The 18,782-nt window shown below is 35.2% G+C and overlaps 3 protein-coding genes across 4 annotated transcripts; 1 reads left to right on the plus strand and 2 right to left on the minus strand.

Moving 5' to 3' along the window:
* Window positions 1–1,083: 1,083 nt before the first annotated feature.
* LOC18596282 (uncharacterized) lies at window positions 1,084–4,905 on the minus strand. The gene is made up of 6 exons (XM_007024665.3): window positions 4,382–4,905; window positions 3,848–3,941; window positions 3,582–3,649; window positions 3,378–3,434; window positions 2,299–2,541; window positions 1,084–1,617 (listed from the first exon to the last, which is right to left on the minus strand). The coding sequence occupies exons 1-6, from the start codon at window positions 4,484–4,486 to the stop codon at window positions 1,465–1,467; spliced, it is 720 nt and encodes a 239-aa protein (XP_007024727.1). The 5' UTR covers window positions 4,487–4,905; the 3' UTR covers window positions 1,084–1,464.
* Window positions 4,906–9,545: 4,640 nt separating this feature from the next.
* Window positions 9,546–13,086, minus strand: LOC18596283 (putative complex I intermediate-associated protein 30). Of its 2 annotated transcripts, XM_018122626.2 has the most exons (8): window positions 12,792–13,086; window positions 12,571–12,684; window positions 12,424–12,474; window positions 12,093–12,184; window positions 11,128–11,208; window positions 10,898–10,996; window positions 10,071–10,138; window positions 9,765–9,955 (listed from the first exon to the last, which is right to left on the minus strand). In XM_018122626.2, the coding sequence occupies exons 1-8, from the start codon at window positions 12,841–12,843 to the stop codon at window positions 9,910–9,912; spliced, it is 603 nt and encodes a 200-aa protein (XP_017978115.1). In that variant the 5' UTR covers window positions 12,844–13,086; the 3' UTR covers window positions 9,765–9,909. The 2 variants fall into 2 exon arrangements, with proteins under 2 accessions (XP_017978114.1, XP_017978115.1); XM_018122625.2 differs by lacking the exon at window positions 10,071–10,138 and having other exon boundaries at window positions 9,546–9,955; window positions 12,792–13,080.
* Window positions 13,087–14,081: 995 nt separating this feature from the next.
* Window positions 14,082–14,716, plus strand: LOC18596284 (auxin-responsive protein SAUR40-like). The gene has a single exon (XM_007024667.3). It carries the CDS (start codon window positions 14,184–14,186, stop codon window positions 14,487–14,489), a length of 306 nt encoding a protein of 101 aa, XP_007024729.1. The 5' UTR covers window positions 14,082–14,183; the 3' UTR covers window positions 14,490–14,716.
* Window positions 14,717–18,782: the final 4,066 nt, after the last annotated feature.

An 18,782-nucleotide genomic window follows, 5' to 3' on the forward strand; every position in this document is an offset into this window, starting at 1 on the left:
TAAAATGAAACATACTTTTATTTGATTCAATTATCATGTTGATATATATATATATATATATAAGTTAATTCTCATCGTAATGAGAACATGATCACTTGTAGAGTTATTCGTGAAATTATTTCTTTGTTCAGAAGATAATAGTGCCTTTTGGTAGAGACTGGATTAGGTCAAGATTCAATAAATAAAGGGTTTTAATATGCACCGACCTGTCCCCAAATCTGATCCCTAAAACAGAAAGGCTGAATGAAAGCATCATGGGAATAAAATACTTTTAACATAAAGGCTCAACCATTCTTTAGTGTTACCATGTTTGATATTTTAGTCACTTCTTTCAAGTTGTTGCCCCCACAAATGCTTTTTCCCATTAAAATGGAATCAAACAGCCCCTTGAATTGAGACCAGCAGTAATTTTTTCTCTTCCTTGAAATCGCCAGACAGAAACCATACAAGTTGCCCATATTGTCTGGCAAATGGAAAGTGATGGAAAACGTGGAGAAAAGTATAGCCTTGGGACTCGGCATGCAATTTTGTTGGGCAACTTGCAAGGGTGGGGGCCCACTACTTTGTTTTCATTTCCCTTCACCAAACCAAAAAGTGGTGCTGGATACTGAGGGGGACGGTCTCGGCTCACCATCAAAACGAAAGGCAGACGAAGGAGGCTTTTTTGGGTGCCTGCCTTGGATTATCACCGCATTCTTACTTGCTTTCTTGAGGTCCCCAACCCACGTGACGTTGGACCCACCCAACACTGCCACTTCACCATACCTACAGTTTTTTGCCAGCAGAAAAGATTTTGGACACATGCTTGGCTCACCCTTCTACATGCAGCACCCAAGACTGCCCTGTTTCCAGTTTTTGACTTTGCATGGTGTTTCTAGTTTAGAACGACCCTGAGATTTGAGAATGATGAAAAGGCAAAATAGGTTATATAGTCCTACTTTTTCCATCTTACCAACAGTCTTAAAGCTAGATATCTGTGACCTGGTGGATGTAAATGCATACATGCATCATGATTTCATTTGACTTTGGAGTATGGAACATGATAATACACCAAGCGATCTATGGGAATTTACAGTCCAAATGTGCTGGCAAGGATTAATGGAAGCCCATCAATTAATGTATACTACGGAGTACTCAAGATGGCAAAAATAAAAAAGAGTATAAAGCCACAGATGAAAATTCATTGACATGGTTACCACAGCTAGAATGGTAACCCATTACAACTGAGGCAAAACTCTAATAGCAGCCCCGTTTCTTCGCGATGCTCAATTAAAAGAGCCAAATTAATCTTCTCGCGATTGCATGGCTTCCGCTAGTGCTGATGTTGTCGCTTTGGCACTGTCCATTACAATCAAAACCTCCCCCTCTGGCACAGGATGCACCTTCAGCTCCCTAGTTTGGTCAAGTCAATACGCTAAGTTGGCCAAGGTTGAATTGGCATTAATCAATTAGTAAACTGGTGTATCATGAAGCAGAAATGCCACAGTCGTTGGAAGTAACATCATGGCCAGATGAAACCTTTTGTTTCCTGCCATTTCTCCGTCTACTACCGCCGGCTGCTCCTCGCATTCCTCCTCTGGCTCCTCTGTGTTGCTTGATATCTTGCCTGTGTTCCACCTGACTTCATAACATCAATCAGAAACAATACATTAATTTGAATTTTACATTTACTTGAAAGGATGGCGGCCGGACCGGAGTATTTCAAATTAATACCTCAGCCAAAATTTATTTTGTATTCGTCCAAATACTTAGTCCTGTTCCAATCTTATACTTTAGACAATACATCTTAGTATTGAAATAAACAATCAACAAAACACAAACACATTCGGTCTCTCTTCATACCTCATATACCTAGTTCACTGTTTGCTGCCTCAATGGTAATGTTTGTAATGTTTTTTCTGACACATGCCTTGACCCAAAAGTTTGACAAAGATTAACCAAAAGACCGGACTAGATGTTAGAGCTTTTAAATACCAATCTACCTTCAAAGGGGAGAACTAAAGCCATACAATGAGTTTCTATATATCATATGATCAGACAACAAATCCAGCTTATGAATAGAATACAACCTTTGGTCGAGCACAGAACAGATAACAGCTGCATTCAGCTTATTTCTCATGCATTAAGAAACTCCACATTTTGTAAACTAAATTCTTTCCAACCTCAAACCGAAGTCTTTAAAATCCAACTTACCTAATCCACTATAACATTTAGAATGCCATGAGCCCATGACACACTATGAATTCACAGATTAAATAAAATATAGTAGGATAATATGCAGGAAAGTATTGCACTTACCCCGAGACAAAAACTGTGAAATTGTGCATCGAAGCTAGAAGAACTCTCCAGCCTAGTCTCCACAGAACTCATTTCAGAGGAATTCCGCTTGTTGGAGCTGGAACTTTCACCATATGACCCAAACGAAGATGAAGCAGAGCAGGAAGGAGTGGACTGACCAGTAGACTCAAATGAATCAATGTCCGCTTGGAACATTTCTTCAAACAATTCCTGTAGTTCCTCGAAGCTTTCCCCTCCATTTTCCTGTAAGTTCAAAATTACATAAACATTGTAAAAACTACTATTTAAAGCAAGTACTAGTTAAAAATTTTTTCTGATCAATTCGTTGGTGTTACAATTGGATGTATTTTGGAATAACCAAAGCTTGATCAAACTTCAAAATGTACTTCCCCATGAAGCCACAACCTTTTAGACTCTAGAATTCTTCTTGGAACATTCCATTCTCTCATGGAGAGAGGGTTACTACTCTCAAAATTGAAACCTGTTAGACCATTAAATGGCACCAAATAGCATAACATAGCATCATCCTCTTAAATATGTAGTGGAATGAATATAATCAAAATGATTATTTGTTGGAACCCACAACAAAAGGAATACCCGGAAGATACAAATATAATTAAACAAATACACTTTCCCAGGGCCCCCCCAAGTCTTTCTTTCATTGTGTCCTTCCCATAGCGTAGGGAGATCATTGGCCAATCCCTATAATGGGCCCAACTGTAAAGGATTTCATGGGATTCCGAACGGATAGACGATCATATCAACCATAAATTACAAAGCGAAAAAAAGAAAAACAAAAGAAAAATCGGGCCTATACAAAAAATAATTTTCTTTTGGACTCCTGACCTCTAACTGGCCCATTTGCAATCTCTTCTGTCAACTAAAACAGAAGTAATGCCACAAATATAAAGGGTAAAAACAGCTAATACATAGGATTTTCCAAAAGCAACACCTTACCCTATTTTGTACTTACTCAATATTTTGTATAGGTTACATAAAAATAAGAACGAAATTGGATCCAAAAACCCATGGAATCTCCTCCTTTTCATCTATCAATGAAAGAAGAAACAGAAGCTTACATTAGATTTTGTCTGGCTCATCATCCCTGCCATTTCGTTCAAAAAATCTCCCATTCCCTGCAAATAACCATTCGAAAAGGAATGTTTTTGTCTTCAAGATGGCTTTGACTCTCCTTAATCTCATTCAAGGAAAGTACAAGAGAAAAGAGAGAAAAAAAACAAAGGAACGATAAAAAAGTAGTAAAGAAGAGAGAAGAAAGGTACATTTTCGTCATCATCACTGTCATAAGCTCCTACGTCGTACAGAAACCTCTTGTTTGAGTCAGACAGAACTGTAAGACAAGTCAGGGCAGAGAAACAAGAAGCGTAAGAAAGTGAGTGAAAAACAGCATCTCGTGAATCCAATAATTCCCACTCAAAATACTTCAAAATGAAATCAACTTTATAAGTTATTGCTATAAAAATGAATATTGCACTTGCATCGAGAAATAATACTAAAATAATAATATTAAATAGTAAGAGACAATTACCAGAATAGGCTTGTTGAATGGCCTGAAATTTCTTCTTGGCTTCTTCCACGAACTTTGAATTTCCCGAAGCTGAGCAACGATCAGGGTGCCATCTCTGTTACAACAAAACAACACTTGCTTTTACTACCAAAATGGTTCAACGCGTTTACATAATTCTCCCCTGGAAAATTTCCAACCCCATCTTCTCTTTCTTCATTAACCAATATCTAGTTCCCGAGGTTTGTTATGAAAAGCTCATTATTTCCATGTCACAATTATGCCCCGGAAATCTACCGGATCCGTTTATAAACTTGGATACGAGTAACTTTTTTTTTTTTTTAGCAGAAACAAGAGTTTTAATTGAATTATGAAATCCAGGTTCAAAGTGCATGAGCATACATTAAGACCACAACAGATACAATTCAAATCAAATATCCTGATATTTCAAAGTCTAGTTTTTTATCTCAATTTTAACAGGACCAAGTTGATTGAAATCTGGGATAAAGAAAAAGACAAAAGAGAGATGGTTCAAAGAAGGATGGCTAAAACTCTAACCAGGGCAAGTTTCTTATAAGCAGTCCTGAGCTCTGTCGGAGTGCATTCTTTATTCAACCCCAAAACTGCATAAAAATCATTGTTTTTCTCTTCTCCATTTGCCATTCTTCGAAACCAAACCAACAAACCCAATCTCAAAATCAACAACAACTCAAAACAGAGTCCTTGTCTTGTCGACAAATTATAACCAACAACAACAGCAACAAAACTTAAAACCAAAAACCAGGAACCAAAAGAACTTGAAACCAAGCCAAACCCACCTATGATATAAACGTCAAAACAGGACTAAATTTTTATAAACATGACTTAGGACTACATCTTTGTGGAACTGCAACTCGGAACCCTTAGCACATCTTTCCGTGAAGTGAAAATTTTCAAGAAGAGAAGAGAGAGAAAAATAAAAGACACAGAGGAAGAGAGAGAGAGAGAGAGGAAGGAAAGGAAAGAGACTCCCTTTCTCCCCCTACAACGCTAAGGACCAAGAACCCTCTAGAAACCGGTCATTTATATAAGTTTTTATGGTTTGTTTGTTGTTGGTATTTGCTTATTCATTTTTTTTCTTCAAAAGAAATAATAGTGCCCAGATTATAATCAAATAAGTAAAGAAATGGTAATACAAGGAATAAATATAAATGTATTTTCTGTGTTGGGGTGATAGATAAGGTTAATGTACGGTGGGGATTGGATGAAAGTGGTAGATATTTTTGCAGATTTGTGTATCCAGAAGGTTCTGTGTTTACTGTGAAAGAGGGAAGGGTCCTTTCTGAAGGCAACTTTGGCCATATTAGTTAATTAATGTAAATATTATATTATTAAAGACTTTTGATAGACTAATGTAACAGCAGAAAGAAAAAAGAAAAGTTGGGTCCCACTTTAATGTTGCTGTTTAAAAGCCAAGCTTACAACTTGTGGATAGCCTCCTGGGTCAATTGTTGACTGGAATTTTGGTTTTCTCTTTTTTTTTTTTAATCCTTATCAACAGTTGAAAGTGATATGAAGCTCGTTAGTGCCAAGCATTGAGTAAAGAAGGCATTGAGCACATGCTGAACTAACTAGGCCACCCAGCATTGGGTGGTTCTTTGCTAGGTCAAGTTTTAGAGTTTGGAATACAAAAATATGAAATTGACTAATAGTTGGAGGATTCCATTTCAATTGAATTAAAAAGGGTAAAATAAATTTAGATCAAAATTTTAGATTCAAGTCATGATTGTGTGATAACTACGATGAAAGTTGGGCCAACTTTAGCCTAGTTGAAGGGCCCATGCTGATGTTAGATAGTGGGCTTCATCAGGTTTTGTCAAATTCAATAGGCAAGTGGTTAACTTATCCTTAATTTTACCGCTAAATATTCGAGTTGAGGTTAAATATTTTGATACTTTTTTAATTAAAAATTAAGTTGAAAATATAATTATTATACGTCATGTTAAAAATTTAGTTATTACATACTATGTTAAAAAATATAATTATTATACGTTATATTGAAGATTTAGTTGTTATACGTCATATTGAAAACTGTAATTGTTGTATATTATGTTAAAAATTTAGTTATTACACGTCATATTAAAAACTGTAATTGTTACATGTCATGATAAAATTTTTGTTATTACATGTTATGTAAAAAAAATTAATTATTACATGTCATAATGAAAAAATTACTATACGTCACATCATAATTTAAATTATTTTGACTTGACAAAAAATATTTTCTAACAAAACTACCATTCTGTATCTTATATTTTCAAGTTGACGTCGACGTCATACGTATGTCCTATATGCGTCAAACACCTCTCATCTTAATCCTTAACTATAAAAAATTGAAAATGTTTAACTCTTAATTAGTATAATTGAAATGTTTGACTCTAAATTAATAACAACTTAAAAATTTTAATCTCAAAATTGAATATTTAGACTAATTTTGTCTCACAACTTGATTTATAATTAGGGGCTTCATTCTTTTACGCGCCTTCTTCTTTTGTATATCAGAAAAATATGACTGTTGGTATTGGTTTTGACCTGTCTTTGTCTTTGTCCTCCTTGCTACACTATTTAGTTTTAATAAATAAATTCACTGTATACAGTACCTTCAGACCCAACTTGCTCTTCATTCGGTGTCATTGTCTGAGGAACTGATTATGTCAAGTCAAGGTTGCAAATTTTTAAAGTCAAGGATTGGCAAATCAAAGTTTATTTTTGATTCAGTTGACCTTACTGTGTAAATAGAAAGTGTTCACTTTGACTTTTAAAATCTTGTAAAAGCCACCACTGTTGGTTCTGCAAGTTGCCCCGTATCTATATATATATATATATGTAATTTGAAGCAATCTTTTGGGCTCAAGATTCTGATACACTGGAATTCAATTCTTTGAACATGACATACATTTAACAGGAATATCCAAATACAAATAACCAAACGCTGACAAGTGTTAAATAAGGCATTTGATCTTTACAGCTTAGTAACTGATATACCAAAAGCTTTGAGTAGATAAACAAATTAAAGCTGAAATCAGAAATCACACGAGGAATAGTTGGCCAAACCCAAAGAAAGTTGTTGGAGATTAATGCATGAAAGTTTGGACATTGATCAATGAAGGTATGGAATCAATGGCATTTGATGGAGTGGGGGCAATCAAGATCCTTACCATTCAACAACTGGATAAAATTTGGCATTGAGAGAGAGAGAGAGAGAAAGAAAGAAAGAAAGTTGTTGATCTGACAAGCAGCAACGCCCAGGAAGAGTGTGGTCCAAACTCCAAAGGAAAGAAAGAAGAAGAAGGTCTTCGAAATGCCCACGTGATTTTGGGTTGGAAGGTGCTCGACATCACGTGCCTTTGTGTAACATTTTAGATACCAACCTGACCTTATGATTCTCTCCCTTGCAATTTGCGGGAAGGATTTTGTATGCCGAGACGGAGAAGATTTCAGAAGCACAGATTTTGTTTTGTCCTCTAGTATCGCAAGAGATTTGTGGGTGAGATTCCTACCTTGTAGTACTCCTCTTAAAAGAACAATAAAAATCTTTAGTAACCATATGCAGTAGTTGATATGAGAAGATTTTTGGTAACCAAAATGAGATTCATATGCAAAATTTGTGACCCTAAAGATTGGAAGAGGTGCATGTACTTCTATTATTTTGTATAATGGGTCAATCATGGATAGGACAGTGTCTCAAATCATTGAATTTGGATCACTTTCTTTCAATTTGTTACCATGCTTCAGTGGCCACTCCCTCCTCTCACATTATCCAATTAGCTTGTTTAGCCTGGCAGAATCAACTCATAGCAGCACACTTTTTTTCTTTTACCTCTCTAATGCTCCAAAGCATTATATTTCAAAAAGAAAGGCTCCTCCAAAGCATTGATGAGGCAAGTCATTTTGTTTAAATTTACCGATTAGACAAAAACTCAAGAGTTAAAAATAATCAGACAAGACAAAAAAGAGACAAGGGAGGTGCCCCCTAAATAGAAAGCAAAGCCGGCAAATATAACAAGGCAAGTAGGCAACATGCAACATAGCATTTGGGGATGAAGTGCATTCTGGAAACAGTGATAAATGTAGCAGCAGATGCAGTCAACGTTTGCAGCCTGTTCCAAAAAAGTCAGAGAGATTAAAGCTTGCATTCCATTTGCTTGTGTTACATTTGGAAGATAATTTTCCACGTCATTCCCATCATTTTCTGAAATTCTAAAAGCATACGGATTAGAGGGGGCTTTTTAATGTGACCCACAATGCCTTTTAAGGCATACTCACATACGTCGGAATTTCATTTTCCTTTGGTTTTTTTTTTTATAACTTTGAAGTTGTCAAGGGGGAAAATGGCATCGACAGACAGGAGCTGAAAGCCTGGAATCTGGAATGGATTGGAAAGGCAGCTAGGAAAGCAAAGCAATTGGGCGAGGGGCAGTGGCAGGCTTGTTTGTAGGAAATAGGAATATTCATTATTCAACGCTGGAGCCTGGAGGGCTTTCTAGTTGTTAGTTGCGAGGCTCAGGCTCCATCATTTTTTCACGCATTACACAATCTTCAATGAAGGGCAGCCAGCCAAAGGCTGCACCTTGTTGGAGTCGGGGAGTTTTTGTATCGGATGATCTCAGTTAACTACCCGCACCCGCATTTATTTATCAATTCCATTCTCAGAGGGACCATGTTAACAAATTACAATGTCTTCAATGCTATGCTACAGTAATTGTTCTAGGTTACAACAGTTTCTATGGATTGCATGGCTAAGTTCACTGTTTCTTCACCCAATTGCTTCTCTCGATTGGGATTACTAAAGGAGGAATGAGATGATTACCAAGAGCAGTACTCGAAAGAAGATATTTATTTGTACGGACGGGTGTGTGGGTGCCTGAAAGTCTGGAATCCAGCTCGGTAAAAGGGTCCTACAACAACACAAAACTTTTAGCAGCAAGTTTTGTTAACTTCAAATCGCTGGAAAAGGAAAGACGGGATAAAGACGAAAGGATTGCGACAAGAGCCCACCCATTTGCAAGTTGCAATCGAAAGTGATGAACTAACTGTCAAATACTAGTTGTAAACAAAGTGGCAGCACATAGCAGATAGAGAAAAGCCAAATCCTGTTGCCTGTTGGCCGTTTCCATAAATTACGTATAAACATTGCAACAAAGGCTCTTTTCGACGAATGGGAAAGAAGGGAAGAATGCAGAAACAAGGTCCAATTGCTGCAGCCTGTACGTAATTGAACCTTTTTAACTGTAAACAAAAAGGACTAGCTGGATAAAGAAAGATTTCTGATAGATTAACTGAACAAAAAGGATAGGTCCTTTTCCAGCCCACCACCACATTGAGACTCCAATCACTTTTTTTCTTTTCGCTTTATCCATTTCACCATGAAATTGGGTAGTTAGTAAAGTTAAGCTAGGGTTGGTCAATAATAGACACATGATTTTAGGACCTGGCCCTGTTAAATGTTAAATGTCAAGCAGCAGGGTCTGTTTTTATGATACTTTTCACATCAACATAATTTAGGCGGAACGGTAGAGGTCTAAGTCTCAATTGGGGCGCGGTGGTTAAGCCCAGCTCTAATGACAGGCCATGCCATTCCGTAAGAAAACAATAAATCGATCCATGGCCAACTTGTACAAACCACTAATTTCCCAGCATGGGATTTAAAAGGAAAGAAAAGCAGCGTTTAAAGATAGTAAGATGACTAAAGAAAGAAATTTATAATCTCTGGAGGCATTCATTCGATGTTTAACAACGCAGGTGGGAAATACCTTAGTGAAGGAAAAAGCTAGAAAAATAACTGCAATGGTCGGGAATGATACGCTTATATATACCAAAAAACATTTTTAACAGCACATTATAAAACAAACTGTTACAATACCAAATTGAAGACCTCGATTATCCAGTTTGCTAGAGCATCAGTCATTCTGTCCGCAGGGCTTTAATCCAATCAATTTCCACTCTGAAATCACCTGGCCCAGACTTAGCACCTGGAACACCACCTTCAGCATTAACTGATAGAGACATCCCAAGGATACGGGATGGATTCATCTCCAACTTTGCATCTATAACATTTCCTCTCCACGTTGGCAAATAATGAGCAAGAGGAATCTGCAACATAACACAAACTATATCAACCAAAATCCAAAAATTTCTGTAATCTTAAAATCGAAGAGAGCAACATTTGCTTCAGTTTTGCTGATGTAAATCAATCCTTAGTCCCCACCTAAAATCATATTCCACAAGGGATGCAACCGAGCCAACTGGGACCTCTCCAAACTCATAGTTAGAAACCTAAAATGTGCCATTTGCAAGCTCTTACATATTGCAAGTGGATGTCAGCGGAATAACAGAAAAGTTGTAAATAGTCTTTTGTTTCCTTATCAGTTAGGATATAACAGTAAGCAGTAATTTCAGGGCATAGTTTAGATTTCTTTTCCAGTCGTATATCTAACAGCATCCCACTGACAAGTGAAGAAAAGAGCTTCACTTCATTCATCACACTTGAATTATGTTCACCAAAGCACACAAGACATCAACTTAAAATCCATAGTATTCTCCTTTTGTTTCGCCATGCATTATCTATTTATTTCTTTTGTTAGCAAAGCTGAGATATAACACAATAAGCACATATGAAAGTGACTCAGGTTGGTTAAATTAAACAAATCCTTCATAAATTCTCTTTTACTTGGAAAGAAGGTTTATAAGATAGTATAATTTTAGATTCTCCATAGAAAGTGTGTTAGAGCAAAAAGGCATGGCGCAAACTGATGGCATGACATGCTTACAGGGAGAATTTGCCTAGTATCATGGAAGTTAATCATAATTTATCACTGAACAGTTATAAAGAAAGATGGCCTATAGCATGGACCAAATCCTCCATAAGGAATTCTGAATTTCATATCTAAAGGCCATTATCAACTTAAATTCCATGTTCAAGAGTTCAACAATCTTTTGAAATGCACTAATATGCAGGATTTATGGCACCCTATGAGTAGAAACCAGTAATATCAATCTCTAAGAATATGAGCTTGAGGAGTATGACAGTTTTACCTTTGCAATATACCAGTTGTCTTTGGGTACAAAAACAAAAGATTGCCATGAATTATCTTCTAGCTGTCCAGGTGAATTCACCCAATTCTCTGTATAAATCTGCATATAAGTTTATACGATTCAATACAACACTTGTCAGTTATATATAATTTAAACGAGTCAGAAAGATAGAAACTACATAAGTAAAAGCCTGATATCTGTTAACTTCAACATGAGGAAAAACAACTCACAGTAGATATGTAACTTCTCCCATCTCCTTTGAGCTTTAGTGCTATTGTATCATATGCATCCAAATCGATGAAGCCGTCAAACTGCAGAAATAAGAAACAAGGGTCACTAAATGTAAAAATATTACTACAAAAGAACCAAGGTTATGATGCTTATACAATATAGTTAAAATATTCTGCTTTATCTAACAAGAGAAGCTACCTCTCTACATGTTAAATCCTACAAAGCAGCCTAAAATTGGAATAATATTCACTCGTTTGAAACCAATAGAACTAAAATCTCAGATATTATGCATATACGTGCACATTTGAACTCCGCGAAATGTCTAAATGAAGGGAAAACAGAGCCATAAGGTTCCAAAAAAGACATTCTAATTGCTGAGCTAGCAAAGGGGTTGGTCAGCATTAATATTTTTGTGACATTCGATGGAGTAGCCAGAAGAAAATAAGAAACAAAAGCACTAAAGATGAAAAAAGTAAGAAATAAAGAAACTAATCCAGAATGATATAGAACATAAGAGAAAGATGAATTTTTTAACAAATTAAGAATGAGTTTGACAAACAAACATAAGAAGCCTTGTCATCATACAAAAGCCTACAAATAGATTCCTGCAGGATCATTATCCATTCAAAATGTGAATTTGAAAGTGTACTTTTAAAAACAAGCTTTTACAGATCATTCATAAAGCTAAACCGCCTAACAAGATTCATCCATATACTTTCAGTGACTTAGGAAGTTCCTTAAGAGCATAACTTTTCTTTCCTGGAAAAAACCATCTATCCATGAAGTTGCCAAACCAGAGTCTATACTAAAGTCTCAATGGAAAAGCCATGAGCAAAAAACACAAAAAGTTGACATCATCCATATTGATGCATTAAAACAAACTTAACTATTACAATCAAGACATTTGACAATTACTTCAGACAATTAATTTATAGCAGCTAAAAACACTGGAATAATTGTTCACCTTCTTGGACCGCATTCCACAGAAGCCGCTCCTAGTTATGTTCCATTTTGAACCTTCATTTACATCCAGGGAAAGGTTCCCGGAAAACACTCCTAACAGGGAGGTTATCCATGATCAGAAATAACATAGATGATGGACAACATCAAAACATGAAATTGTCATGGTGAAAAGCGCATCATAAATCATGGATGCCAAATTCAATTACCGGCATAAACTCAACTCCTTAGAGCCTTCTCAATGAACCCTAATTGACACCCACATATACATAGTGTAAACGAAGTTTGCTGGTCGTAGAAAAGAAAATCACACCGAAACTTATATTGACTATTACCGTTCGATGTATTTCCTTCATCTTTGATCTCCAATGAAGCCGACGACAACCCTGAAAAAAAAAATGATTAGACAAAATATTGCAAAAGTTTCATTTAGAAAAAAGACCCATGTTAAGAAACTGAAAGTTGAGTGAATGCAGACATACCTCCAAACTCAGAATCAGAATAAAGGTGCCATTTCTTGAGCTCCTCTTTTGAACTGAAATTGAATATGTATTTTTCAGTCGGAGGAATCCAATCTTCAACATTCCATGTCAGAGCTACACTCATTTTATTTTAACAAAATTTCAAGTCAAATTAGCGAGGAAAAGAAAAAGAGCATGAATAATAAACAGATTATTCAAATTATTAATCAAAAAGCTTTTACCTTTCTTGGTTGCATTCAGAGAAGCTTGCCACAACCCGCGAAACCTTGACATTTCTTCCCAAATTCTCAAACGAAATTCAAACTATCAACAACTCCAAATAACTTGAAATTTGAATAATTTGGTAATAATGCAGAAATAAATTTTGAATTAAAGTAAGAAAAAATAACAGTGGCTAAAGCTGTTGCAGCTACTGTTTGTCTCCGTTCACCGTCAACAACGAGCAGGAAGAAAGGAAGCATCTTCTTACTTTCCCATTTATTTTTTTTTGGCATTTGGGACGGATTTCATCGGCCAGTCGTATTTGGGCTTTCATTCATGGTTTGGTCGTTTAATGGGTGTGGGTGGGTAGGAGTTCAAGGCCCAACTACAAATAAGATTTTTCTCTAGGTTTAGTTGCAAAAAGGATTTTTCTTTTGGTTTTTTTAAGAAATAAGATGAATAAAACCATTACTTATCATAAAAATCAATTTATTAATTTTTTCGATTTTTTTTATAAAAAATTTAAAATATAAATCTTAAATATACGTTTTTAACTTAGTCACCAAGATATAGTAAATTAAATAATAAAGTATTAAAGTAATAATTTTAATGGCCACAATTCACACACTAAATAAGTAAATATTGATGGCCGGTCATTGCCCCATACGGACGTGATTTACGCATCATGGTTCATGAAACTTTCTACATTGTTGCTTCTTATTTAATCAAAATGCGCCGTTTAGGGAACACTTGGAATTAAGTTGTCATTAGGGAGACAACAAATCAAAGTTAAACAATACATTAATTAACATTTGGTATAAATTACGTTCACGGGTGGTACGATAATGTGCAATTAAGTACAACACTTGTACCGTAGGCTCCTCACACAAATTTAGAATATACTTAAAATGAGGATTAATAGTTTATAGACAAGAACAACGAATTAAATATTAAATAGCAACCCAACGTTTTTTACCTTATAGACAAAATTTCGGCTAATATTTTAGGACCCTTTGGGAGTTATAGATGCACATCGTCAAAGGTAGGATGGAAACCTTTCATCAGAACAACAACTTAATCCCAAGATTATCGACAAATTATTGTACTAAGTTCACAATAATTACAATTACTCTATTCTAGATTAATGGGGTGGTTGATTAATTTAATTTGACTAGGTACAAATCAGCCTTGTGGTCACGGTATGTTGCCCGTACCTAAGACAATTTAGCTCAATAAATTTATGAAATCGCTTTCCCTAAGATGACAAAAAAAATCTCAATTTAACGCTAATGGAAGATGGCAAAGGGTTAAGAGGACAAGAAAGTACGGCATCTTATACTATATATCTTGGTGGACCGAAAAGATTACCGAAGATTGATCAATAATTTTTTTTTTTTTTGAGGTTTTCGATAATGGGAGCAAGAGCTAGTAAGCTGAACAGATTGATCGGAGGTCGAAGGAGTATGCGGTTTGGGGTTCCTCCGTCGACCCCGAAAGGCTATGTTCCGGTATGTGTAGGGGTCAACGACGATACAAGGCGGTTCATCGTGCACACGACCACCTTACGTGATGCAGATTTCCTGGAGTTGCTATGTAAATCAGCTGAAGAATATGGGTTTTGTAATCAAGGCATTTTGAGGATTCCTTATGCAGCAAAGGATTTTGAGGAGTGGATTATGATGAGAAGGGCTAAACAAAAGATTGTTCGTGTTAGTTGAGGATGTAGATGTGGTCGATATGGGAAAATTGCTGGGATTTTGATTGATGCTAATCATCTGGGTGTACACTTCCCAGGAATAAGATGGGGGCAGCAGTGTCCTTTCGCTGGATTATGATTGCTGTTGTGTAAAGAAAAGATCTCTTTTTCTTATTTTAAGCTTAATTTTAGATTGATGATCATTGCAACATTTATAAGAACGAACTGCATATTGTTATGCGTCATCGTCACAGCTTTCAGTTTTCATGATTTAAGTAAAACAACTTGACAACTTTTACCTTTTAACATTTTTTCTATCAAAAAGTTGTTCTTCCTTATTATGAGAAAACCAAACTCTTCTTAAACCCAGACTTTCAGAACAATGTACACTTGTATGTATCAGAAAGAAAAATTCATGCCATTTGATTTCTTAAATAATGATTTTACATCTCTCTACACGTGTAAATTCCCAATGCTCATACTCAAAATTCAACAGTTAAACCTTTCCAAGAAAATGATTACAAGCACAGTTAATACTAAACACAATGCCAGCTCTACATGCTTTCTATATATGCCTGGAAATTTAAGGAAATCTAGCTTTTGTTTTGCTTTATAGAAACAGAGTCCTGAATGATTGTTCTTGTAACAAATTTTTGAGTGGCTTATTACAATAAAGAGTTGCCCTTCTCCATTCAAAACACATTGTGATTGAGAAATAACAATATCCTATTAGTTTGGTTTTTTTGTTTGATAAATCCTAGATAAGAAATCTTTGAATTTTCCTTGTTTAGTAAAGATGAAGAATTTCATTTACAATCTACAAAGGATTACGAGGATCAAACATTAGTCTTTGGCCTGCTTCATTTATCAGAACGAGCTGGAAAGCAATAATTTTCGATCAGATGTATGCTAGTTGCATAAGATTCTGACCAGATATAATAAATCAATCTAGATTTCAAGAGGTGGGTATGATTCGCTTCAACATTTAGCTTTATTATTAGTTCTGTTTTATTAGATTCAGATAAGATCTCCACATGTTGTGTGGTCTTATTCTAAAATCCAACTTCCTTTTGGCTTAGTCGTTGTAATCCTCTCTGTGAATCTGTCTCAAAGGGAAAATGATCATCATTGCAGTGCAGTGCATGTTGGTATATTTTTAAAATTAAAAGTTATGTCACATGATGAAAAACTATCATTAGCTCAAAAGTTATGTCACGTAAAGTGACATAATGTATCTATTAGATAATAGGCAGGTTTTCATGTGAATGATTATGTCTCTTGAAAAATAACATCCAAAAATTATGAAACATATTAAAAAGACACCATGGCTTAAAAGATTAATGTGAAAAGTTATTGTTTCAAATTATAACTCAAAAGTTATAATTTATAAAATGAATAGTTATCTTTTCATAAGATAACTATTGAAATAATACCTTTATCCAAAAATTGTGTTTGACAAAAATGTAGAGATGCTTTTTAGACAAAAAGTATCTTTATTAAAAGGTTGTGTCCTTGAAGAAGAGACACTTGGAAGTCTATATAAAGGGCTTGTTGCCAGTCATTTTGACACACCAAAATTCAGAGACAAACAAGAACAGAAAAGTGAAGAGCAAGAAAAGTGTTGTGTTTTATAAACATAAACACTTAAATTCTCACTAACTACAAAAGCTTCCAAATTTCTTATAATCTACTTACTGCAGAAAGTAAACTCTAAGGCCAAACAACTTTGTAAACCGTCGGATGTATCTAGCGGTCTACTCTCGTTAAGTGCAAGACGAAGTTGGATGTTGGCTTCATTGTACCCCTAAGACTATTCGCATTATTCCTCTTTGCATACCAAGTGGTGAGGGTGAAATAAGTTTTAAAGATAATGCCTATTTAAAGGCTCACATTGAAGTCAATTTTGCCTATTCTTGAATATCATATAAACCCCCTTTAGAACCAATAGTTTTAAGACTTATTTTCGTGGTATTTAAGATGGTTTCACTCAAAAAGATGGCAACCAACTTTGTCAAGTTATATCGCTTTGAAGGAGGAAACTTTATTCGATGGCAGAAAAGTGCGCTTCCTCCTCACAACTCTTAAAGTCGCATATGTTTTGGATACACCATAGCCAAGTGAAGAAGGTGATGAAGAATTCGTGGAAAGAAATCGTTAGAGGCAAAAATGGGATAATGATGACTACATATGCACGGGACACATTCTTAATGGAATGTCGGATGCATTGTTCGATGCGTACTAGAATAAAGCTAGTGCAAAACAACTTTGGGACAAGTTGGAAGCAAGATACATGGCTTAGGATGCAAGCATCAAAAAAATTCCTGGTTAGTTGTTTTAATAATTACAAAATGGTTGATAATCGTTTTATTATAGAGCAATTGCATGAGCTTGAACGCATTCCAAATAACTTTAAGCAATATGGTCTTAAAATGGATGAAACTATTGTGGTATCTTCAATAATTGATAAGCTTCCCCTTTCATGGAGAGACACTAAGAAAACTCTAAAACATAAAAAGGAAGATATGTCTCCTGATGACCTTGGTAATCATCTTCGAATAGAAGAAGATTGTCGAAAGCAAGAAGAAGTCAAGCAAGATGGAAAAGAAGAAGATTTTAATGAAAAGAATCTTGAGACTTCAAAAGTCCATGTGATGGAACATAAACCATCAAACAAGCTGATCTCACGCAACAAAAGAAAGCATTTCGTGGGTATAAATGACAAAAGTCATAAGTTCAAAAGGAACAAAAGGGGGCCATGTTTTCATTGTAACAAACTTGGTCACTTTAAGGCGGAATGTAGACTTTTAAGAAACAAGACACAAGGTGTGAACAACCACAAGTTTGTGGCTATGATTTCTAAGGTCAATCTTCTCCAAGATAATGAAGCATGGTGGATTGACACTGGTGCAACTAATCATGTATGCAAAGACAAAAGTTTCTTCAAGACTTTGGAAGAAGTTAATGATGGAAACGTGCTATACATGAGAAATTCCTCCACTACACAAGTGAAAGGAAAAGACACCGTGGAACTTATGTTTACTTTTGGAAAGATACTTGTACTAAACAATGTCTACTATGTTCCGGAAGTTAGAAAGAATCTTGTGTAAGGTGGCTTGTTGAATAAGTATGGCTTCAAATTAATATTTGAAGCAAATAAGTTCATCTTTACAAAAGGTGGACAATATGTGGGAATTGGATATTATTGTGAAAACATGTTCAAGCTCAATACTAATAAGAAAATTGCTAGTTCTACTTATATTGATGCCTCATTTAATGTTCATGATAGTAAAGTAATTCTGACTAATCTATGGCATAATAGATTAGGTCATGTTCATTATAAAAGAATGCATGATATAGCTAAATTAGAATTAACACCCAATATTGATGAAAATAATGATATGTACAAGACATGCATGGTCACTAAAATCACAAGAAGTTCATTTCCTAAGGTAGAAGAAGCTCTAAATTACTTGCATTAATACATTCTGATGTTTGTGACATGTATAGTACTCCATCTATTAGTGGAAAGAAATACTTCGTAACATTTATTGATGATTTCTCTAAATATTGTTATGTTTACTTATTGCATACTAAAGATGAAGAAATGGAGAAATTTAGAATTTATAAAAGAGAAGTTGAATTATGTTGTGAATTGCTTATTAAATGTTTACGAAGTAATAGAGGAGGTGAATATTATGACCCAAGTATTTTGAGTCAATTGGTATTATTCATGAGACTACTGCTCCATACACATTAGAACAAAATGATGTAGCGGAATGTAAGAATCGAGTTCTTATGGAAATGATCAATGTTTTGCTTTTTAATTCAAGTTTAGGACAAAGTTTTTGGGGTGAAGCCTTATTAATGACTTGTCATATACTAAATAGAATCCCAAGCAAAAGGAGCAAAACTACTTTTTATAAACTATGAAAAAGAAGAAAGCCAAGTTTTAATTATTTAAGAGTTTGGGGATATCGAGCCATAATAAAAGTTTTAGGGCCAAAGAAAAGAAAATTTGGTGAAAAAGGAATTGAATGTATATTTATGGGATATGCTGAACATAGTAAAGCATATCATTTCAGGGTGATAGAGCCCAATGATTCATATTCCATTAATACAGTAATAAAATCAAGGTTATCTTTGATGAAACAAGGTTCAATTCAATTTCAATACCCAAGTAACTAGTAACAAAAAGTGATAAACTTTCGAAAAATGACGAGAAAACTATTGAGCTTCGGAGGAGTAAAAGAATTAAAAAAGAAAAGACATATGGATCTGATTTTCTCATGTACTTAGTAAAAGGTACAAGAGAGGA

The sequence above is a fragment of the Theobroma cacao genome, chromosome 6 (genome assembly GCF_053813885.1).
Source record: "Theobroma cacao isolate CCN51 chromosome 6, ASM5381388v1, whole genome shotgun sequence".
Lineage (NCBI taxonomy): Eukaryota > Viridiplantae > Streptophyta > Magnoliopsida > Malvales > Malvaceae > Theobroma > Theobroma cacao.